This window comes from Aythya fuligula, chromosome Z, assembly GCF_009819795.1.
Source record: "Aythya fuligula isolate bAytFul2 chromosome Z, bAytFul2.pri, whole genome shotgun sequence".
Taxonomy (NCBI): Eukaryota; Metazoa; Chordata; class Aves; order Anseriformes; family Anatidae; genus Aythya; species Aythya fuligula.
Window position 1 is genome coordinate 11,858,590 of NC_045593.1, and position 25,270 is coordinate 11,883,859.

The 25,270-nt window shown below is 42.5% G+C and overlaps 1 protein-coding gene across 2 annotated transcripts in view; it reads right to left on the reverse strand.

Annotated features, from left to right (window-relative positions):
• Positions 1-25,270, reverse strand: part of NPR3 (natriuretic peptide receptor 3) — a 46,978-nt gene that overhangs the window by 19,674 nt on the left and 2,034 nt on the right. For both annotated transcript variants that reach the window (XM_032205448.1, XM_032205447.1), the window contains exons 2-3: positions 21,302-21,424; positions 16,492-16,658 (exon numbers count right to left, since the gene is read on the reverse strand). In XM_032205448.1, the coding sequence (XP_032061339.1) occupies positions 16,492-16,658; positions 21,302-21,424 (290 nt within the window). The remainder of the gene's footprint in view (positions 1-16,491; positions 16,659-21,301; positions 21,425-25,270) is intronic.

Consider the following 25,270-nt stretch of genomic DNA (forward strand, 5'->3'; position numbering starts at 1 on the left):
GCAGCTCAGTTCAGCCTGACAGCCAAGGACCAAAAGGCAGCTGCAGTTATTTTGACCTAAAGAGAAAGGACGAAAGAAAAGGTGTAAGTCTGGCTTTTGGTGCAATATCAGGAGCTGATGGACAAAGTGCACACAAGGACAGGCATTGCCAGTGAGGGGTTTAATTCTTCAGGATTAAAAAACAAAAACCACAAAGCTCAACAACTGCTTTATGTGGCAGCCTTAGAGTCCAAGTAGCCTGTGCATGATTAAACATATCCTTTCTTGATGTGACACTCATTCTCTTCGGAGAGAAATGAGTCTCTTTAGTTGCTTTATCTCCCTGCTGGCTGATTTACAGACTGTGGCTGGCATCAGTTACAAGGAAAGCTATTTGTCACTTCCTTCATCCATGGCGAAGACCTCTCAGTATAACAGAGAAACCTTCAAATCCATTTTGTCAGCTAACTTGCTCGATCTGAAATTTACCCATGCAACTGGCCTGGAAACAAAGCCTCTTGGAGAGGCCGTGGGCTTGCCAGATGAGCCCTGGCAAAACTCATTTGGCAGTCTGGGAGGTTATCACTGAAGCCACCTACCTTGCCTCTTGGCTACAAGCCCTGACATTACAGGGGAAAAATCATGTTTGAAAATCATCACAAGATGATTGTGCCACCTCTCAGTTCCTCCTACACAAAACCCCATCATTTTATCTTACCTTGTCAAGGAATGTGAAGCTGGTAATCTATGCCATTTATTTTCCTAAAAGAATGCAAGTTACTAATTAGAGCTGGAAAGCACTCCCCAGCCAAGCTTCACGTTGTACACTGGCTACTTATCACATTATTCCAGTAACATTTTCAAGAACAAGTTCTTGAAAGGAGATACAGAATGCCACAAAGGGCATCAAGTTTTGTTGCCCATCATCTTGTGTGATCATTTAGAAGTTGTCATGGTTCTACAAAGAGAATGGGCTCTAACCTATAAGGGATACATTTGAGATGGGAGGAATCTTACAAAGCTAAATAACAGCTCCAGATACTTTTTAAAGGCTTGCTGTTTCTTTGTGCTATTGTCCTTTGTCCAGACCTCACTCAGGTTCAGTTTGTAGCCTTATTGTCTTTGACTAAGATTGCCTACAACAGATACTCTGAATAAAGAGTGCAAAGTCTGTGCCAGGTTGTCATCTGATACCACTTCTGACTTACTAGAACAGTGTCCCAAGTGCTGTGTAGTCCCAGGATTGTCCTTTTTGGACAAGAACTGAATATTTCAGACCTTGTGTTAGTAAGAAGGCTTTTCTTTATTTCTCTCTCTCTCTCTCTCTCTCTCTCTCTCTCTATTTATTTATTTATTAACATAGCTTCTATTCTACATTTAGTCTAAATCTTGGCTACTAGAAATGATGAAATAGACTGACACTGAATTTTCCTCAATATGATTGTTACACTTTTTGGCCTGTATTTATTTGGTTTATAGAATATCGAACAGTAACAGAATCATAGAGTGGTTTGGGTTGAAAGGGACCTCAAAGATCACCCAGTTCCAGCCCCTTGCCATGGGCAGGGACACCTCCCACCAGACCAGGTTGCCCAAAGCCCCATCCAACCTAGCATTGAGCACTGCCAGGGCTGGAGTATCCACAGCTTCTCTGGGCAGCCTGTGCCAGGGCCTCACCACCCTTCTGAGTGAAGAATTTCTTCCTTGTTTCTAATCCAAATCTACTCTATTTTTAGTTTAAAACCATGACTCCTTGTCCTATCACTCCACTCCCTGACAAAGAGTCAGGAACAAATACTTACAAAACACAAACAACCAAACAAAAAAAACAACCAAACAAAAAACCACCACCCCAACCCCAATATTTCCCTGCATGAAATATATGACCATGAGCAAAGGGGTTATAAAGGGCAAGAAGTAACGTACATTCCATGAATGTGCCAAATAAGGACCAGAATAATTGTGAAGATGTCTTTACAGGTTGCTTGAAGGCCTCCATGGTAACTGATAATGTGTGGTTCAACATTAGGCAGGTCTCAGGACAAAACTACACCAATTATAAAAGATAGTGAAGATCCACTTAATCTTGTAGGTAACTAACAATTCTCTTAGTTGAGCTCTAATAAAAGTTTTTTTGTTGTTTGTTTGTTTGTTTGTTTTTTTACAGTGGTATTTTCCATCTTGGCTTATGCTGTTTTTCCTCATTAGAGCTGAGGTCCAAATGCCACAATTATAATTTGCACATCAGATCTGTTACCATATTGCTGGCTCTAACCTCTCTTGCGCAGCACAGCCACCCCACTGTGGTTCCTTAAGCAATGAAAGTGGCAGTAAAGAGGTTGCCAGGTTTGTGGAGCGTCCTTGGAGGCTGCAGTACAAATATGTGGAACCCCCCTGTCAAGATATATTCCCAATTACTTACACACCCCATTCAAGGTACAATATGAGAACTACATAACTGAATGAGATAAGTATACAACTGCCTCTTATTTTGCTACATTTCTAGTCTAATTAACCATCTTCCATCAGAAAAAAAGGAACTCTCCATGGAAATCAAATGAATAAATTTTACACACTTCAAAGTTATGGTTCCCCAAGCAGCTATAGTGTGACCACACTTTTCATATATACCAAGGTGTTAACAGCATGCACAGCAATGCAAAATACTACCGACGTGGAAGACAGCCAAGCTACAGCTATGCAGGACCCATAATTTTCCATATCCTGCCCACTGACTGTTAAGTAAGGTTATTCTCTTCCATCTGGAGCTGCCCAGCTCTGAATCACAGCAATTACGGCAATTCATACCACTTCAGTGCAAGGTGAGGAGGATCATCATTACTCTCTCTCTACTGCAAAAGCAAACAGCTAACATTCCCCCAAATTGGTGCCTAAATCTACTTCCCAGTACACCCACAGGGTCTTTCAAGTTGTCAAACCACAGTCCCAGGCCGAAGCAGTGAGGACTCTGGTGGAGTTGTATGAGGTGTACCTAAACTTTTTGCAAAAACTGCACCAATTTACATACTTGATGTGGATTTAAGACTTTGTGCTAAAGCTCCGGTGAGCTAATGCATACAAAGTCCACTGATAGAATAAAATATAGAATCATATAGTCATTTAGGTTGGAAAAGACGTCCAAGATCATCGAGTCCAACTATTAACTCATATTTCACTCTCTTTCAGGTTAGTCCATGGAGATGCAACTTTAATCAATCAGGTTTGGAAGTCTGGTGCTATAATAGCCTGAAGATCATCTAACCTCAGGACTATGAACACTACAAGTGAGCGCTCATGAGGTTTAGCAATGCTGTATTAAGCTACAAAACTACAGTATGACAGTAAAAATATGGCAACAGATTTCAAATAAAGAAACTATATTTCCAGTATACATGTATATACACGCCATGATGCATTTCAAACCAATCTCATGCCAAGTTGGTTCATATGCTTCACCTGACCATGAATTTATGTGGCACAGCAACACATTACATTTTCAGTAGGTTTTCTCCTACCATCTCATTTTGTTTTCACATGTCCCAATAGTCTTCTTCCAAGCAATTGTAACTTAACTCTCAGTTCTCTCTTTTTAATCCTTCTTTAACAAGGCAATTATAATTACTGTTCTTTCTTTATGAGCTTTTCCAAGAAACGGTCACGCTGTCAACATTTTTACATCCATTTCTGGGCACATACGTTTGGTTTCCTGTGTTGAATGACTCACTATCCAGCAACAAACTTTTCAAATTATTTTGGAACAAGGACTTCTATCTTTTATACAATTTGCTGATGTCATATGCTTCCTTTCATACATTGCTGCTGCTGTTGTCACTGTTACAAGCACTCCTTTATGTTTGTGGGGTACCCAGTGGGCCCTCAGCAGTTCCTGAGGTATAGTTCCTGCTGTACTCTTCTTCTGAGCTGCACAAACCCAGAATAAGATGCTCATGATCTCCATACAGTAGGTGATAGGAAGATACAATTGATGTGGTTTTAAGAATTATTAGTTTTTAATAAAAAAGTTAAAATACAATTGTTGCAATCATTTCTGTTAAATTTTTGGTTTGATTAAACTCAGCAAGAAACTCTGGATGAAACTGAGATGTAGACTGAGAATTTGAAGATGACAGAAAAGTATCCTTATGTCTGAGCATTACCTGCAAATATGGCAAATGCATTTGAAACCAGTAATGTTCTGACCAGTTCCAGCTTTGCAGTAATCCTGCCACGAGATAGCATACTGCAATACTGCATGTTACCATCATACCATAATTGCATGGCAGATGTGATTTCTGCATCTGTGAAGCAGAAACTAAAAGAGTCCCTAAATCTTGTCTATGGATAACCACTACTCCCATGCATCTGGATTGGGATTTCAAGGACTCCTAAGTACAAAACAAATGCAAAGGCACAGGATTCACTCGCAGCCAGCTGTCAAAAACAGCATGTCTTGGTACCTACAGATGCGTGACCCGACCTGTTCCCACTGAGACAGTATCACTGTGAAACCAGCCCAGCAACTGGAAGGGAGGAGAAAGCTGTAAAACAGTTAATTAAAGCTGTATGTTTAAATAGCTGCATCCTAAAAATACAGCCTGTTCTCATGGGCAGCCAGACCAGTTCCCTAATGGAACTGGACCTTAGTGGTTCAAAGAAACAGGAAGGGAAAGAGAAAAATAACAGAACTAACATGCCTCCTCCAGAGAAGGCCATTTCCTCAATATTTAATTCACAACTGAAAAGAATATATGGCGTCACGCCAAACTCTGGGCAATGCAGATGTAACCAAGGACAGCCTCTCAATGTATTCACTGATCCCAACTCTGTGAAAATACATAAATACATAAGCTGGCACCTGCTCAAGAACACATTAGACCAGAGTTCAGGACTTGGTTTTCCAAATGACAAATAACCATCCCAAGCCTCATTTGTTATCTGGGGCTGAATCCCACATCACTTCTTAGAAAAAGGGGTTGAGCGTTCCCCTATATAAGGAGACATCACATAATAGTAAATCATTGTGCATATTCTAGAGAGATTTATTCAAATGCTGTTGCATTTATCAATGAAGCATCAATTTAATATTTCAGAGGGAGACAGTGTACATGTGGAAACCCATACAAGGCTTGTGATATAGGGGAGCATGTGATTTTATTACAGAATTCTGCGAAGTGAGGCTTACGCTCTGTTTTAAAATTGAAGGTTAAAAACACAGCAGTGACAAATTATTAGCACTGCAGCTGAAAGGGACATCTCTTCCTTTTAACCTTAGGAAGGCTTTTTCCAACAAGACTGCGTGCTCTTCTCTATCTCCTCGCTGGTAGTTATTGGCAGAATGGTGATACTGAATGCAGTGGTGATGGAGACGTGAGCCTCCATCTGAGGCCCTGCACATGACATGGTATGGGCCCTCCAAACTACAGGAGTTTGAGATCAAAGTGTAAGTCAAGAGAGAAGGTGTATAGGTAGAAAAACAGGGAGGTGATTACGCCTGAGAAACAGCAGCAGTCACGGCACATCTGCTGCCCACCTCCACCATGAAAGAGTCTCCAAGCACCCATGGGACAAGATATACAGAGAGATCCCTACTTCTGCTCTTTCCTGCATCAACTGCATCTTTGCTTAGCCTCTGGAGAAAGGGCAGGAAATCTCTCCAAAGACCCAGTTCCTCCCCACCCAGATTACTAGTTGGGGCTGGCTTGCTGTGCCACAGATTTTCGTCCTTGGCAGCTGTCTGCAGCAGTGATGTAAAGGAGAGAAGCAAGCAGGAGATGCTGTAGGCTGTCAGCTGTAGGGGATCCTTTGCAATGGGGCTTACCAATGATGCCTTGCTCTGCAGGAGCACATGCAGCTTCCCAGAAGATGGCAGCAAGGGGAGGTGCACGGTCAGGAGACCTCTCCTGGCAGTGCCCTCTGCATGATTTGGACACAAAGACATCCTGCCAAAGCTAAGCCCTTCTCTTTCAGGATAAGGTCATGCATTTATTTGTCTGCCTGAACTCTTCAACCATGCAGCTGACCCAACTGGTACCCCAGCTGATGTGCACCCCTGGCGTGGTAAACCATTGTCACCCTTGTTCCACCTAGACAAGAGGACGCCTACTCCAGTAGGACTGAAATACTGCCTGCAACAAATACAGTGACAAACTCCCACCCACTTCAAAGCCAGATGCAGACCAGAAGCTAGCCCTTTGTTCAAAGATCTACTGAAATAAAAATAAATAAATAAATAAAAATGTAATTAACAACCAGTGTCTGGGATTTACTTAAAAAAGCTGCTAATTTCATGGAGTTCAGGGATTTTGTCAGTGAAGGTTATTTTCTTGCTAGGGAAAGAAAACAAACCACAAAACCATCTCTGCTGGTCTTGTACCTCCTCCCCATTCTTCATGCTCTCTTCCTTGTTGTTTTTTTTAATACCCCATTCTTGAAAAACTGGTAGATTTACTCACTGTCATCCAGCCAGGGCAGCCACAAGCTGCTTTTTTATTTCAGCCATGAATTGAAGGAGAGACCTATTCAGTGCTAGACTGCAGGGGAGCCGCACTGTAAAACAGTGGCCTGGACACAACGCAGCACAGCCGATGAGCAAGTGCATGGAGGAGCCCCACCACCATGCTGCTTGTGAGAGCTGCCTGTTGTTTGCTTATTTATTGCTTTCAGCCCTCTTGTATGATTATCTAGGAAACAGCTCTAAACCCCTTAGTGCCTGCTGCCAACAGGCAGCTTTCCAAACATAACCAAAACCCGCTCCTTCCATTTAACACAGATACTGGAGTCTCCACCTCAGCAGATTAGAGACTTACCCACAATTAGCTCATGTAAAGGGGCTCTCACAGTTGCTGATTTGCACCAACTTTGGACCAGACACCACCGTCTGACATCTGACTCCCTACAGACCTCCAACAGCACAGCCAAAGCACAGGGAAGTGAGGGAGAACTGCCCTGGTCCAGGCAAGGGGAACATCTCTGGAGCAAGATTTCCCCCCTGCAAGCCTGTACGGGCTCTATTCCTCGCTCTATCAAACATGCTTACTGATTTCTTCAGCAAGCTGGAACCAACCACTTCAATCCTCCATGTTTTGGCTTCTGTATTGTGTTTTAATGCTGCTCTCAAAGGAGTGCAATTGCCACAGCTAAGCAGCTGTGCTGCTTTGTACCAGAATTGAACTACCTAGAGAATAAATATGGGGGGGAAATTTTCCCTTACATGTACTTTACAAACAAAATATTCACATATTTAATTTAGCTTGAAGGACTCCAAGCCACCAATCAAGGCAATAGGCAGAATAAGAGCATGTATTAATGTGTTCCTGCACCTCACCACATTCATAACTCTCTGCGTAAATAACAAGCATGAAGGATCGCTAGCACAAAGAATTGTATTACCTCTGCTTACATACTGAAGGGACCTTTACTATAAAAGGTATCGCTGTCAATTAAAAATAAACATCGGACATTTTTAGGATTTCCTGCCTTCTAACAAACTACTTAGTCATTCATGTGATGAGTTACAAAACTATTTTCAGAAGTTGTACTTCTAGTCACAGAGGCAAAACAGGAGAGATATTAAGTTATTCTTTTCAGCTGAACACACAGAAATTAAAATGTGCTTGTTTTAAACAGACTTTAAGGCCCCCATTGGCAGTCTGATGATAACCTGTTCTATAGTTGGAATGAATGCTTACGTTTTAAGTTCGCATTTTATGCAACAGTTGGGACATTTTAATTGCAGATGAACATCTAGTAACCAAAAAACCACACTGGTACTTTCATTAGATATAAAGTTTTAAATGTCAGCAAGTAAGCTTGTTTTTCAAGTAGGAACATATTTCAGTTTTCAGGATGACAGAGTCACTCATCCGAAAAAATCAGTTCCACTTGCTAAAATAAGCTAACTGGTTTAAATATATGCAGGGCTAGGACAAACAGGAAGGACATTTTTTGTTAAATGTTTATCTTTGTGCAATTGTTTTGGGTTCTGGATTTCTAACTTTATCACCAAACCACAAAAAAAAATCATGGAAATATTTTATTTTCTATGCAACAAACTCCCAAGATCGCATCGGTTCTCATGCAAAAACTAAGGCAAAAATCACTAAATCACTGCTGTGAAAACTCGCGTGTTCAAACTGTATTTACCTGTGCTATGTTTTAGCTTGTGAATAGGTACCTATAAGGGTGGGCTGGTGAAACCTTTGACCAATAAAAAGCATCACAAGGTTATCACAAGCATTTGCTCACAGAGCTACGGAAGAACAATGGCATTTCTGCTTTGCAGCAGGTTAGCAAAGGCTATCCAGCACAGCATTTGCTTTAAAAACAGTCTTAAGGGCTGGATAAACATGGACCATTTAGGCACAGCCAAAAGTAGTGCTTAGTTCAAAAGTACCCTTGGAGGTGGGATTAGGCATCTAAGCTCCTTATTCAGTACCGGGCAAAAACTAGGTACACAGGAACAGGATTCATAAGCACCAGCACAGCTTCTTACCCCTGCCAGCAGGGAATGTGGAGGAGGATGGGTGTAGATGACCCCATTACTCTCACCCAGGCAGGTAACAAGCTCCCTGCTATATGCAGACATGGTCAAGTTTTTACAAAAAAAAAAAAAAAAAAAAAAAAAGTCCAACCCACAGGCAGCCAGACCTTTCAAATCCCCTGCCCCTTCCATCTAAAAGCTCTGGGGCTACAACTGCAGTGCTAGCATGAGAGAAATTTATGACTGAAGACTTCCTTTGAGGCAGCCTGATCTCCTCCCTTTCCCCTGCCTGGCCAGCAGAGCTTCCCAGGGCATGAGTTCCCAGGAGCTGAAAGCCAGGAGCTGCGTGACCTGTGAGTACCTGGGGTACCCCTGTGTGAGAAGTAAATCATTTGCCAGAGGAGCCCACCTGAAGCTGAGGTTGCCATGACAAATGATCCTTTTGTTTAATACTGAGGTAAATGGGCATACTGACTTGTAAACCTTAGTGGCATGGAACTAATGCAAACCCTCAGGCAGCTATTAATCACTTTTCCATTCCAAATATTTTAAAAATAGATGACGTGCCTTTGTTATTTTATTTCAAATAGCGGATATCTGATGAAAAGTGTTCAGCTGGCTGATTAACCATCCCTTCACCGGCCTATCTGCAAGGAACCCACTATCACAGGACAGAGAGGTACAGCATCTGTCCCCAAAGACACGTACATGTACCTGTCAGCAGGCAGTAATGTTTCTGCTACACACCTGGAACATGTCCCACCACCCACCACCAGCAGCACGGTAGTTAAAGATTGAATATTTGAAGATTTATGGCCCTTCCAGAAGACTTAGAATTCTCTTTTAGCTTCTTGTTTCCCTATTAACTGCCCAGTCCCTGAGATAATGCTAGATTTGGCTTTCTGAAGGTATCCTGTGGTCTGCAGTCTGGTGGGCTAACTGATGCATTGTGAAAACACGTCCCACCAAATGTAAATGTCCTCCTGCCTACTGAATGTCGCCTTGTTCCCAAAGCCTGAGCGAAGGCTACCCAGAGCTCCTCACCTACCCTCCTCCCATTGTCCTGCGCCCCTTTCTCATGCCCCTCTTATTCATCTGCTCTAGGACATAGACAGTCCTTGTCTTTTCATTCTGCCTTGATATATTAGTTCTTCTTGGAATGGACTAAACCTTTTGATTTTGTCTTGGGCTTCTTTTCCTGACAAAAAAAAAAAATCTTCTAGAGAGGAGGAAAGCTGGGAGTATCCTCCAGTGGATTCCTATAGCTCCTTCTACACACAGGAACACCGCTGCCTTTATTCACACAGCCCATCCTCACAACCTGACTATACTAACCCCTCCACATTAGAGGAATTGCTAAATATCCACTGGAAAAAAAAAAAAGAAAAAAAAAAATCAGAGCTGGCAGAGCTGTATGCTGCACTTCTTTTATACGCACGCAGAGCATATCTGAACTCCACTGCCTGCCTGTGGGTGACTCCACTCACACACGGGGGCTGGTACGTCCTCCTCTCTGGTGAAAAGATGTGCAGCTCTGCAGAGTGGGTCTCAGTGCTGCCTTCCAGTTCTGCACGCTCCCAGTTCTCAGCCACGAGTCTGCCAGTGTAGCAAGAGCTCACAAGCTTGTGGTATTACTGATTTCCACCTAAGTGAATCTTTTGGGAAGGCTGATACCTGAATGTCACAAAGTCAGACCTCCCCTGCTGTCATTTGGGCTAGCTTTCACAACATCAAGAGCTTGAATGAAGACAAGAAATCTTTCCTGAATGACCTCAGTGTGGGATCTGCCTCTGGGGAGGCAGCATCTCTTCTGCCCCATAGCCCTTAAACCAGGAACACACAACTCTGGCACTGGAGAATTGCCTTTTCCTTAGGGTCACTAAAGAAAACCAAGCACTGAAATCTTAACCCCATACATTTTACTGTGGCTTGAGGCTAGCAATGCAGGTAGCTCCCATAAGAAAACAGCAACCAGCTGTGCATCCAGAGCTTTTGTACTGTGTCAGGATGCTACCAACAGCATCCTGACACGGGACAGGCATACTCAAACTTCCACTTTATGCTCAACTTATGTCAGGATTTTTTTCTACATTTAAAAAGGAAGCTTTCAACTGAATGTTATTTTCACAAGCTACTCAGGGAACAGGTCTGGTAGAAGAAGATATCAGCTAAAAGTTAGCAGAGGTCTTTCACTTTTAAAGTGTCATTTTGCACAAAATGAAATGCACAGTCTTCTGCTTTCATTCAAACAGAGCCAAACCTGAGGACCATTTAATATCAGTAACAAAATTCCTGTGAATTTAAATAAAAACAAGACCTCAATGGGACATACTAGCTTTTGGATCTTTGGCAATGCAAATAGCAAGCAGAGGCCTCAGACAAAAACAGTTTATAAAAACTTTACTGGAAGACATTGATTCAGTGATTCTGTCATTTTTCACACTTTAATGTTGGAAAATAAGGTGTATTTCTAGCAAGTACTTCAAAGGAAGGGTGCCTTGCCCATAAATGTCTGTGTGTCTGTTTAGTAAAGTGGAATGTGAATGTCTGTGAAACCAAGTAAAAACATGGGGCTATGGAAAATATACAACATCATATACGAAGATCAATTCTAAACTTTTACATTCCCAAAGAGTTCAGATGTTACTATTTTCAGATATACCTACAGTTTTATATTATCTTGTTCATGGTTAAAACTGTTTCAAAAATCTGCTTAGACAGGCTAGAAAAACTAAACAAAAAGCCACTGGAAGAGAAGAATAATTTCTTTCTTTTCCTGTCTTTTATGACATCTGTTAACTGCAAATAACATGCTATTATGCTGCAGTTTTGCCCAAGACCCCAACATGGTAGACACTTGCCTTTCGTATCACTGAGAAAGCATTAACTTCGTCCAAAAATGTATCTGCTATGTTCACAAAAATTAGCAGCCCAGAGATCAACATTGCTCTTATGGAAATTGGAAAACATTTCATTATTTCCATGGGGTGATGAGCTGGTCTCAAAAATCCTAAATATGTTTTACTAATAGAATTCATCTTGTTAATAAGCTGGCATGTGAACCCGTTTTTTTCTGGCTGCTGAAAGCAGCTTGTGGTTTGCTTTTATTCTTTTGAACACAATTAGCAAAGCACTCCAGCAGCTGAATAGGTCTATTCATTTGAACAAATTATTCCCTGGCAGAGTTTAAAAAAATCTCCCCCAAACTCTCTCCCCATTCTGGTGTAGTCAGAATAGACACAAAAGCTTGCCTGTCATTAATCTTGCCTGGCTATGCCTGAAAAATACAAGTGGGACATACACTGTTAAATACGTTACATTTTTACCATCTCTCTCAGTGCCACGACTGAATTGCTTGCTTCTCCCAACCCTTATCTTAGCTGGTGTACAATCCTAATTAAAAGGCTGACGTAAGGAATACACACGGGGAAGAGTCTGGCACGGATGTAATGGATGAGATGATAAACTTTATGAGCACAGCTACCTCCCACATAGCTTTTGTAGTGAGCTGTTGGCGCTTGAACAGTTGCTCTGATGCTGACCATTTCTCATTTCAGAAGGCTGAAAACATTAAAAATAACAGACTTGCCCTTTCTAATAAGTAGTAGCATCTCGCTCATCTAATTAATCTGTGTAGTTCTGACTCTCTGCTCGTTCTTTCACTGAGATAACTTTACAGGCAAACTGGGCTCTAGTTCCCTTCTGCAGCCTATTTTCAGTGTTGCAAAAAGGACTGTGGCTAGGATAAAACCCACGCATTTACCTAGTGAACAATGCTGTCATGTAGGTAACACAGCAGAAATATTTAATTAGTTGCACTTTCAGTTTTTAAATGAGAAGAAAAAACAAGCCATGGGTGGTCTGTAACCTCAGAAGAGCAAATATCCCCGGCTGTAAAATCATCCCAGCTCAGAATACTGGGTTAGACATAAAAAAAAGCATTTATTGAATCCTAGGCCTGAGCCAAGAACAGAAGGTGCATTAAGAACTTCCAAACTGCAGCCTACCACCAATTCATTAAGTGTTCGGCATTATTTAATAAAAATGGCTTATGCGTATACTTTAACTGAAACGCTATTTATTCATAAACATTTTTAACTAGAGCATCTGTTGGGAGTTACACACACACCAATTCAGAGACAGTTTCAAATTCCTCTGTCGAGTAAAAGCATGCAATTACCATTGCTGCCTGACCTAGGTTATAGGTCTGCATGTGGAATTTGTCCCATATTTTGCTACTAAACCAAGGGTCTCAATTGCATTATAAAGACCAAGATATGCTGCTGTTAATACCTTGGCAACATGTTAGCATTAGAGAAGTGAACAAATGTTACAGTTTGTGTAACGACGTTAAAGCCTTTTGTCCCTATGCCAGAACCCCAAATCCGAATGGATTTTTGGAAAAAAATATCTACCTTTAGCTATTTTATCAGAGAAGACAGACTCCAAGAAGTAAATAAAATGGTCAGGCTTTCTAAAGAACAACATGATGATTGTTGAAAAAAATCATGCAATGGGATGTTGCAGACAGTGAACATCAACGTTTTTAGTCCCCTCCTCTGCAATTACTGCCTACCTAAATACAAGTAAGATGCCTGCTCAGACACTCTCTGCATCTCTTAAATTTTACTGCTGTTTAGCTACAAGGTTTAATGAAGCTTTTTACTTCACAACAGAGATTTCTTGGCGAGTTAGAGAAATTGCTTTTTCCACACTTTCCTCCTCACTCACAAGGTACACGTTATTCTACCTTCCCCATCGTCACAGTGTAACATCCCTGCAAAAAATTACAGCAATTTCTGACATAGGAAAGATGTATCCAGAATACATTTCCTGACTTTTTTTTTTTTCCCACTTCTTCCTGTGTGATTTCACAGCTGGAGATGAGGATGACCAGCAGTCTTTGACCTGATAGTCCTCCAAGGGCCACATGTGTTCTCCAGTCCAGCAATTTGACAGCTGCTGTTTCAGGACTTTGCCCTTTCTGTCTCCCTTATCTTTCTTTCTGTCATCTGGTTATTTTCCATTTTTATGATATTCTTTTTTGGTAGATAATAATGCCTTTAGGATTAATGCTGGAAAGAGGCCAGGACAAAATGGCAGTGCTAACTACTCTTGTCTGAGCTAGGGTCACTGTGAGATAATTTAGGCCATAGATCCAGGGCCCCATTTTCCCATAACACTGCAAAAATCCACACAGAGAAGCAGAAATGCTAAATGCTTCAAATCCAGATTTGTCTGAATTTGTCCTCTTGGGATACAGCTTGCAGAAAAGGATGAGGATTATATTTCAACACCCGCTGATAGGACTTGAGATAGACTGTACCACAGACTGTCTTTCCCCATAGGTTTTGTTTTTAGGAGCAGAATCCAGCAGAGAAAATCTGTCTCTGTCACTTCCCAGCCCACTCAGCTGAATGACCTCTCCCCACTGAGTTTCCCTTGGAGAAAACAGCCCTGGACAGCATGCTTTGAGGCTAATATTACCACTTTCCTCCCATGCTGCCAGAACAAGTACTGTTAACAAGGTGTCCACTATTCACATATCTTTCAGAGAGGAAGGAACTAGTCCTCAGTTTTGCTTTTTTATTTCCCCCCATCAGTTTTTTTCTTAAGCGTGAAGACTTCACTGAAATGTTTGTCTTCTCAACATGGCAGTAAGACAATCAGTTAAGGGAATAAGAACCATCTCCTTCTCACTGACCATACTGGGGAAATGCAAAATTCATCATAAATGCTTTTGCATCTGAAGTCTGATAAAATTCACATACTGTTAATGAAGTATCACACCTAATGTTTTCACTACACCCAGCCCAAGTCTAGCCCTCTTAAACAAGTTTTATTTTCCCTCTATGTTACGAAGCTCTAAAAAAAGCAAGTATGGGAGGATCTGCTGAGATCTATACACATTAAGTATCCATGTAATATCAGGACATTCTGTGCTTGAAACCAAACCTCTTTTCCTTCTAGCCAAGATATGAAGCTCCTACATGGGGGCCCCAGATACCTACAGCCTACCCTGTGAGCTTCTGGCAAGTCAAGAACTGCTATTTCAGACAAGAAGAAACTGCATATAGATCATGAGTCCTCCTTTTGCCCCAGTGAGAATGGGTTGGAATGTGTACAGAAAGCCAGGTGGGATGGGAAGAGCAGGAAGAAAAGCAGAAGAGTCAGTGGCAGTAGCCCCATGCCACTGCCTGGCCCTGGCAAAGGGTGAAGAGCACTGGAGTGCTTGGAACAATGCAAAAGGCTCTGGATTCCAGGTGGGAAGAGGATATACAGGCAGGCAGCCCACAGAGCCAGACAGAAAAAGGCTGAGAATGAGGCAGTAGGGAGCCAGGCTCCCCGGCAGCTGCCCTGGGACAGCCAAGAGTACCACCAGCACAGCCATCTGATTGCAAAAGCAACCATGAACTGAGGAAAAAGGACTTCTGGCAGCAAGTACATGGGCATTCAAGAAGTATCCTCAAAAAACAAACAAACAAACAAAAAAAAAAAAAACACCTGAAAAATCTCCACCCAGTGGCACTGGGGGATTTACTTTCTCATGGATGTACTTCTGGTTGACCATAACAGTGTTTATATTTGTCCAGTGTCCTTACCTATGCTAAACTGGTGTATGGTTTGCAGTGGGTCTCCATGCTTAAGGACAGCAAAGCTTCCCCACTCCCTGCTCTACACTGTCCTCCCAAACACAGACCAACACCCAGGAGCTGGGCAGAAAGCATCCTGAACTCTCCACAGGTTAAGACTTCTCTCATCTGTGAAAACGTCACATTGCCTGGACTAAAAATCCCTCAAAACCCTAAGACTGAAACTCTCTGGGGGTGACTGGATCTTTGCTAGTCACATTTGCACTTCTCCCCAACCAAGAACCAAGAAAAGGCAGTAGTTTTTCAAGGTACATGTCTTGTTAAGTGGTATCGGCAAAAGGGCACATAGAGGGAAAGGGTAGAACAACACAAATTAGTCCCATGCCTTGTTCAAAACTCATTTAGCAGGTTCTTCAGAGAGCAGCACCTTGACTGTGCCAGTTGGAGTTTCTCTTTCAACTCAAGGCAAAGAATGTCAACAAGACTATTTTCCTACACTCTGAAAGCTCCAGAATAAAAATACAAGCCACCAACATGACTCAGCATTACACTCTAATTAGAATATTTAAATAAAATATAGCCATGTTTTTGCTTTGAACTAGAAGATGATACCTCCATGTGGTGGAGACAAAGCTTAAAGTAAAGAGCTGAGGTAAGTGCCTAAGTGGGAGCAATCAAATGAGAGGTATGGGTTGTTTTCTTGAGTTTAGGGCATAAATTTCCCCAAATCTTTCCTTAGGAAATTAAAGGAGATGCTCTGAATGACTCACTTTTCTTTTTTTTTTTTTTTTTTTTTTCCCTTCAGCTAAGGTGATGTCTTTCAAGCCAATTTAGCCTTGCTGGAGCATCTTATTTCATGGTCTATTTCACTGCAACACCTGAATTTGCTTGAAAAACAACATAATATACTGCCTTAGTCTATGAAGCCAAAATTTCTTCTGTCTTCATTGGTTCAGTATTCCTCTCTTCGTAGGCAAAAATGAAAGTTTTGTCTCATGCTCTTGACTGCGAGAGATTTAAGTTCTTCCCCTGACAGTCATCATTCCTATGGAACTATTTGTATTACAGCCCTCATATCCTATGGCTAAAATGGATCAAACTCTCTTCAAGCACCTTCTCTTTCCTAGTGTATTTGGAAGGCTTACTCCCTATCGTAGGGAAGGGCTGACAGTCAGGGAAGTACTTGGGATAAACACAGGACAAGTGGCCATGGATGATGGTGCACAGACCTAAACATACCTCTTGTACCTTCTATTTGCTTTACCCCCCCAACTCCCCCCTCAAAAAAAAAAAAAGGAAAAAATAGATTGTATAGACAAGAGTGGGTTTTTACAGCTGAGCCCGGGTGTTTCTGTCCTGAGGAGGGCTCACTTTTGCTTTAATTAGGAGAGTGTTTTTTAAAAAGATGCTAATACCTGAAGCTTGTTGTTAAATACTTACATAATCATCCTCATGCAGACCTTGCTTCTGAACAGAACTTTTCACCTCCAGGGAAAATTTCTCAAACTCAGGCTTCACAGTCCTCAGCAGAGTGATGGTTTGGAGGTATGAGTATGCCTTCTTTGCTTCAAGGTCATGTTTGTCTCCTCTCCTCCAAGAGCCATTTCCTAAGTGAAAAAAAAAAAAAAAAAAAAAAGCTTATTTCAAACTCCAAATTAGGTGCCACTACAGCACCACCTTCCTTTTTCAACCTAAAAGTCCCCTCTCCTGCACTGTGAGGAGATGGCACAGTATGAGGGAGAACAGAACCTGCTCCAGAAAGAGATGGAAACCAGGCAGTGAGGAACAGCTGGTGGGAAGTAAATGTGCAAACAGAAAGACAACTTTACTCCCATGCTGTGCTTGCTTATTTTTAAAGGGTGGGCTGAAGTCTAAGCATGAGAAGACATCTCGGAGCAAAAAAACAAGCCAGATCCTGAACACACAGATATTTACGTTACAACAAGTGAGGGAGGATCTGACCACAGAGTTTTTATTTCATATCATCCCATTGGCAGCACTCTTTGGTCCTCGGCAGTCAGAAAGGCACCAGTAAAGTCAATAGTATGATCATCACCCTGAATGGGAGGCAGATGGTGTAGCTACTTCTCCCACAGCTCTCCCACTGCGGTCGAGGAGAAAACCATGTGTGCAGTGGCTGCCAGACCAGCCCTGCTCTTAATGGAAAAGAAACACTTACAAATAAATGGGATTCTGCACCTATGCTGTATTTACATGGTTTGTGTCACAGAAGGGGCATGATTTAACTCAGACCACCAGTAAAGTAATCAGAATTTAAGAAGCAGGACGGCTGACAGGCTGTTAGTTAACAGAGAAATCCTTCTGCCTAACAGGCACTGACGCTAGCAGGTCCTGAGATCCTGATCCAAAGCTTCAGGACATCAGCGGAAAGGTTACCCTAGATCAGATTTTGTGCTATTTTCCATAAACAATAAATAAGAGAGACCTACAGAGAACGACAATAGCCCTAAGCAATGTGCTTTTAAATACCAACAAGTAATTAAAAGCTAGATAGTCATTTTATTTTTGAAACAGCAAGGAACTCCCTGCCATGGCTAAATGAGACATGACAAAAACTAATACCAAGCTCCCAAGTGTGACTGGAGGGCACACAGGACCCTGAAATGACAGTGGATATGTCATATGGTTAGAGGACCACGGTGCTGTTTGGACCAAGAAAAGTGACTGCTTTGGAAGCAAAGATACTAATGGCAACAGAGTTCAGGCACCAAACTCTCAGTGCTGCTTGCACAGCACTACAGGCTGCACTGGAGTACAGAGGAAGCATTGAAGGACCTGTACTTCTCAGAAGAGCAAGTCTTTTCTCTTGTTGATATCAGCTCCGGTACCCTCAACACAAGGAAGGAGCCACAGGAAGGTCTAGATTGGTCTGCCTTGGTTTAGCGATTTCTTTCCAAACCCAAAGTTTAGCTGGTTAAAATCAGTTATACCAGGAATCCATTCATCAGGCTTGGTGGAAACACCAGACAGCAAGTAGCATCGTGCAGCATGATTTTGCCCTCAGAGGTAGCAATGTCTGCTATTGTTCCATGTCTGCACTCTGTCCTTTTTAGAGAAAAAATAAATAAATAAATAAATAAATAAATTTAAAAATTTGGGAAGATACAGAAAAGCTCTACTGGAGTCTTGAAGCTGAAAAGCCTCAGCCCAGCTACATACCTGCTTTTCAGAGGTACAGCAATTAAGATGTACTGCAGCGATTGTTACATGGAGGAGTTTGCTATGTCTTACATTTACAGGAGCAGATGGCTAAGAAGAGTGGGATTACAAAAAAAAAAAAAAAAAAAGATAGTGCTGGTGGAATTTGAGTGAGTTTCTGTCCTAGACATTATACATATTTATTTTTAAAAATACTGACAGGGAACAGGGAAGCTACACTTGCATAACAGAGTTCCTAGAATAATTTCCATATTTAAATTCCTTCATGGATTATTTTGTGGGATGTAGTCTTGCCACAGCACTTTTCTGCAATTATTGCTGCCTTGGCATTTAATATGTCTACTCTTCTGAAAAATTAAAAATATTCGGAACAGAGGGCAACAACAAACTGCAACACGGTCATCTGAACTTGAAGGGAAAGTGCCAATTTGTCTATCACAGCCACTTTTAGGTTTTGTGCCTCTTATAATTCTTGTATCTCCCAGCACTGTGAACAAGGAATTTAGGTGGAATTTCTCTGCATTTCTCTTTTATGTTTGCTTTCCACATGTGATGACCACCTGCACAGAAGTCAGTTTCTAACAGTCATTTTGATCCTCGTGGGAAACATCCACAAAAAAACCCACAGAACAGAAAAATTGTTTTAAAAGAATTACTACTTATAAACTTCAGGAAATTGCATTTTCTAACAACACAGACAGGAGGCAGACAGTTGTCGTTTATCTCTTGGAAAAGCTACAGGCAGGCTGTGCTACCTGCGATCAAAGCAGGATCATGCTGAGACCCCCATGCAACTGCACTGGCCACACTGCCAGGGTTCCCTGGGGGCAGGATGCTGATCTGGGGGCTTCAAATGCTGCCTCCTAGCAAGCACTGTTCTGAAATGCAAAAGCCTTCACATAAATGCAGCAGCCTATCTCCTGGTCTTACAGGAGCATCACCTGCTCAAAGAGGACTATAGGAATCACCTGTCCCAGCCAGCTCCTGTGTTTCCCCTTCTCTGCAGCCCAGCCGCCAACCCTGCTCACTTCAGCCAAGGCAAGGAAACCATCAGTTTTAAGGAATAATTCACCTGGGCCATTTCAGACACCTAAGGATGAGGTGAATCACTGTTTGGGGGTGCCTAATTCTCTCTTGTGACTCCAAAGGGTGCCCAGCTCATGAGCAGACTTGTACTTGGGGCCAGATGAATCACTTCTGATGCATCTTTACTCTGTGAGATGAAATGCAGCAGCAGTGCAGTGGTAACAAAGCACCAACGGCAGCCAGAGGGGTTATTTGATCAGTGGTTTCTAGGCACAAGTAAAATCATGTCTGCAAAGCTCCCATGGTCTATGGATGGGCTGAAACTTCAGAGTTATGTGACTGCTGATATGGATTCAGCTTTTTGCATGGTCCCGATTAGGGCTGCAATGCCAAATGGCTTCACTTATGCTACCGGGGATGAAGTCACACTGAATTTCAATGAGCAAACAGAAAACCTTGATTTGAGCCATTGGCTTTGATTGTGCTCTGCAGTTTTATCTTTCAGTTATTTAAGTAATTTCCTTATTAGCTGGAAGAACTTGGCACTTCTTCAGCTAACTTAGACACATGTATGAGTATCTTTACTTCTGTACCTATCTGTATCTTTGAATTTAAACAGTTACATGTGCTCATTATAGAGCTTTTCAACAAACAGCACTGTTTATTGTAAAATAATCTCAGAGGCGGTAGATGGATAACAGTTTATGTAAAAGAATTTAACTTGCAATTAACTGATTCATTAAACAAAATACATCATCCTTTTGTGAATTCAGTCGTTTCTGTTCATCAGCTTTTTGAGGCTTGAAAGAAAAATTTTCCTTCTTTCTCAACTCCCACTTGGTTTCCAATTTGAAAATAATTTGTTATTGTACTGGGTTAGTTAAGGCAGCCTGCTGTGGGGGGAACTATTTTTTATGCACCTGCAAAAGAGGCTGCTCCATTCAAAATCTACTTTGGCAACTTCAGCTAAACCTAGTTCCCAGGCAGGGTTTCTCCCAGCTTCAGTCTGTAAAACTCTGTCAGTAAACCCACTGCTCCACCTTCAATTTAACTGAGACAGCTATACCAGCTGAGAGTAGGTTTAGCCCCTACCATGCACTGCCACAGCATCAGATGTAACTAAACATAGGTATATTTCAAAAAGCAAAGGTATTCAACTTAAATTTTTAAGTTAGGTTTTAACTTGACAAATCTTACCGTATTTACTTGGGGTGAAATCAGCCACTCAATAAACCCCAATCTAGTACATTTGGACTGTCTGTGCTTTCCCTTAAATAGAACAGTGCTGGACAGTTTTGCATATACAGTTTGCAATCAAAAGCTGAAGTTCACAAGCTTGACTGGTTCATTTGGTGACTTCTGGAGACCCAGGCCTTGCAGCTGCCCACAGCCCCTGCCTCCTCTCAGGTGGCCTATGGACCACAGCCCACGAGGACCACAGCCAGGAGTGCCCCTGCTCTGAGATCTGGCAGTCACCAGGCTGGAGCTGAGTGTGCACACGCTGCAGCGTGGGGTGCCAACGCCAGGATGCTAACATGCCTGTCCAATGCTGCTCCCCCTACAAGTAACTAACACCTATAGTGGATTTGTTAGGTTTGGGATGAAAGGGACCTTAAAGACCACCCAGTTCCAACCCCCTGCCATGGGCAGGGACACCTCCCACCAGCCCAGTTTGCCCAAAGCCCTGTCCAGCCTGGCCTTGAGCACTGCCAGAGATGGGGCAGCCACGGCTCCTCTGGGCAGCCTGTGCCAGGGCCTCACCACCCTCTGAGTGAAGAATTTCCTCCTAATGTCTAAGCTAAATCTACCCTCTTCAGTTTAAAGCCATTATTTGGTATCCCATGATCCACTCAGTGGCAACAATACCCGCCGGGTCCCTTTTATTTCCTGCAGTGTCATAACCTAAGTGGAAGGTAATCGCAATGATGGGGAGACAGCGGTGTATTCTGGAATTCAGAACAGCGTATTTTGAGACTAAGAAATCTAAAAATATTACTGGGTTTACAGAAGACTTTGCAACATACTTGGGCAGGAAAAACATTACCATATGACGAGCTGTTGAAGAGTTCAATATTGAAGAAAGCATAGTCCCCATTGGTCATTCCATGCCGATGAGCAGCCAACATGATGTTCCTGATTGTGTCACCGCTGGCACACATGATTACAACTGGTGGAAGAAAATGGAAAACACAGATAAGGAACGGTTCAAGAACTTTATGGAACAGATTGTTAAGCATGAGTGCTGCCAAAGACAATGACCTGAGCTGTCCTCCTAATGTTGCAACAAATGCGACAGCGCAAACAACAACGAAAGCTGATTTCCCAAACCGCTCACAGAAGACAGGTACCAAACACGGATTGACTTTTTACTCCTGTCTCCTCTGAATATAATTACAGAGCCTATATGCGATCTTTTTTTTCCTTACTCCTGCAATACGTGTTAAGTTCTAGCCTCAAGTTTCCTCAACTTCATATTGGTAGAACTGATTGCAACCACAAACCACAGTTATACTTCAAGTGGTGCATAGGATGATCTGAAGGTGGAGAATTGAGATGATACAGGGATATTACCATTCTGATTTCCATTCTATTTGAAATGTTTGGGGTAGATTCATCTTACCTACACTTCAGCTACGCAAAATTTGGGTATCCAGTGTAGAATTCATTGCCTTTCTACAGTTACCATATAGCAGCATCTCTGCAGTTGATTCACTGCAAGATTCACTGCAGCTGATTCATCCCAAGACAGCTTTTAGGGACAGTGGTACAAATCTGTCCAGGACACAACTATCTCCAACAACTATATAATGAGTCATGGAGACGATTCAGTCACAACCTTACATAGTGTTATCGGGTGCCCAAAAGGCTGCCAGTGATCTTCAGGGGTAAGAAGACCTTTAGGCAACCCTGCCCAGCACCTGAGCATTCAAGCTAAATTCACTGTGTCCCACCCTGAAAGATTTTGCAGCAGGAGCTTGAGAAATTAGAGCAGAGGACTGCTCTCCACCCAGCCCAGCACTGCCCAACCACCTCTACTCCAGCGGGCTGGTCTGTCCTCGATCTCTTCATACATCAACATACCCCTGAAGTGTTTTTCTTTATTAGACTAATGATGCTGATTGAGAAATTGCTTCCTCAACCCGCTGGGCAGGGGAAACTATACCCCTCTCTCACAGTCTCCCTGCAAAAAGAAAGCAGAAATTCTGGCGAGGTCTTCAGCAACGGGGAGACACCTCCTACCCTAAGCATGTTATGCCATAAAGTTTTATATGCATTCACAGAACTATCAGCATGAAGCTACTGACAACAGAATACTGCAAAGTATTGTGTCAGTGCGTGCTTTGTGGCTATACCCTATAACAAGGTCATAAGAGAACTTGTTGGGACGATGATCTGAAACCAACGGCACGCACGTTTCCAAGAATGCTGTCACGCATAGCAGGGCTCAAAAACTACAATAACGAATGCAAATGTTTTCACCCCAACAATAAAACTGAATCAAAACCACATTCAGCTTTTCTGGTTAGAAGTGTTTGCTATTATAAGAAATGAAAATTTGGCCTGTTTGGCCTTTCTTCTCAGACAATGAATCTTCTCCCATCGCTTTTCTGGTTGGGTGCCATGACAGGCGTAAAATTCCAGATGCACCACAGGGCTGAATCACGTTCGGTACATCCCCATGCTCCAGGAGAGTGATACCATGCACAGCTCTGTCCTACTGATTACAGCAGAGCAACATAACAATTTCCAGAGCAGCAGAGCAAAGCATATTTCATGACTATTGTGAGGTGTATTAGCATGGAGGAAAAGAAGAAAGAATTTCTTACAATAAAATTTGGATCAGATCTTTTCCAGACACACATCAGGAATGAATTTGTCTCGCTGTTCCTAATTTCAGTATAGGTGAGAGATTTCCTTCTGAAATGTTTCCTTGCTGCCCTCCCAACTCCCCCTTGACTTTGCCTTTATAATTCACATCTATCATAAAACTGTAATCTGTAGATGGAATCAAAGAGATTCCCACAGCACCAGTAAAAGATCTTGAGCAAATGGAATAAGAAAGAGTGGGGGGAAAAACTATTTTAAAATATGTTAAGTCATATTTTGTAAGCCTCTAAAGGAATGTAAGGGAAGTAATATTAACTATTTGGATATGGTTTTTAACCCAGCAGGAGAGCAAAGATTACATATTTCAAGATTTTGAAGCAAATAAGCTAAGGGCAAGTCTCTCACAATCTTTCAGATATCTAAATTAATATTTATTTAATCTGCATCTATTTAATCTGCATCTATGCCTTACTATTGTATACACACAGATATAAAGCGGTCTCCCTCCAGCACAATACACACAGAACACAGTCATTTTAATACTAATATTCTGCATTTATTGACTCACCCTGCAAATACTTAGTTCAATTCCAGTTTGAGGAGTAAGTTCTTAGCAAAGTGAGTACCTCAGACTATGTGCTCGTGCAGAACATGTTTCAGCACAGTGCTGGGTTTGTGGCCATTGTGGCTAACCTGAGCCTACAGCATCAAGTCTACAGTGTGGGGGACCGAGCCCGCAAGTGAGTTTGAGCTATTAATGACATTCAGTTAACTTTTATCATCGTATTTTTCCTCATGATTTTGTTATGACTCTGAGACATCTGAACTCATTCCAGGGCCTGGACAGGCACCTGCTGGCAAACACAGTGGGTGGCTGGGTGTGCCCCTGCCTGCTGGCACCCCAAAAACCCAATGCAACGCCCCAGCCTGACACAACCTAACCCACGGGGCCAGCCTCTGCCCTGGGAATAAGGCAAAGGGCCTGGGCCCCCACAGGCCCGCTGATGGTGCAACTTCTTTCTCAGCCCTGGAAGGGTCTTGAGCTAATATCCCATATCCATTCTAAAGCTTGTTCTTACTCAGGGTGGGTCAAGAAATCCCCGTCAAATCCCCCATCACCAGCAGCAGTGAAAAGGGCGCAGGGCAGGAGCCCTTAAAAGCTGCTGAGAAAACCAAGCAAACAAAAATGAAGTGCTTTGGACAGTGTCACCTTATTCACCAGCCCTGCTGCTCCATGGGACACCTTCCTAAGAGTCCCAAGAAGAAACGAAGCCCTAATCTGGTAAGCAAAGGCACATCGTGTGTTCTTCACATGATAGATGACATTTAAAATATTTTGACAGCCTGCAAGATGTTGTAAACAGCAGGACCACCCCTCAGACCCTGAGAGACGTGCAAGGCAAGCTGTGCAGTCAGTCTTTAAAGCCAGAAACACAGCATTGGAGGCATAAGGGCCTCACTTGCTGCATTTTGCAGTAGCAGCATGAACCAGAGGACAAATTAGGAGGTGAGATGGAGTGAAGGGACCCCACTGGGCACAGAAGGCTGCTTTTATTCACTCGTTTGCAAGTCACAGAACAAGGCAAGACCAAAGGTCCCAGCTCAACAATGCATTTGAGCCTGGGCTGAAATCAAGCCTCTCTTCCTTGGCTGTCAGCATGGTCTGAACAGTGGGGGTTGCCCTTAGCTATCAGTCACATTCCCACAGCACATTCACAACTCCCTTTGGCTAGGGGCAAACACTCATATGTTCTCGCCACAATCACACTGTTATATTCTCTGCATCAGGAAAGCCAAGCACACGCACACAAGTTAGGCTGATTAAAAAAACAGAAAAGCATCTTTCCATACATAGCTGTTTCCCCTAGCACTTCTACATTTCTTTCTCTCCATTCAGCATATTTCCATTAATGGTACTAACTAGGACAGCTCTATTTTAAGCACCTGCTTCGGTGTTTCCACAAAGAGAGAATTAGGGATCCGTACATTATTAGACCCCAGCTACCTCACAGGTTAAGGATTTCACAGCAGTGTAACTGCAGCACCAGCACAAAACTGCTCGGTCAAAGCACCGCAGCCTACAGCATGGCAATGTGATTTGTGCCAGTCCCATGCAGCACGAGCTTTTATCTGTTTTCATTTTGGTACCACCTTAGCATTCTGCAACTGGGGATGTAAAAGCTGC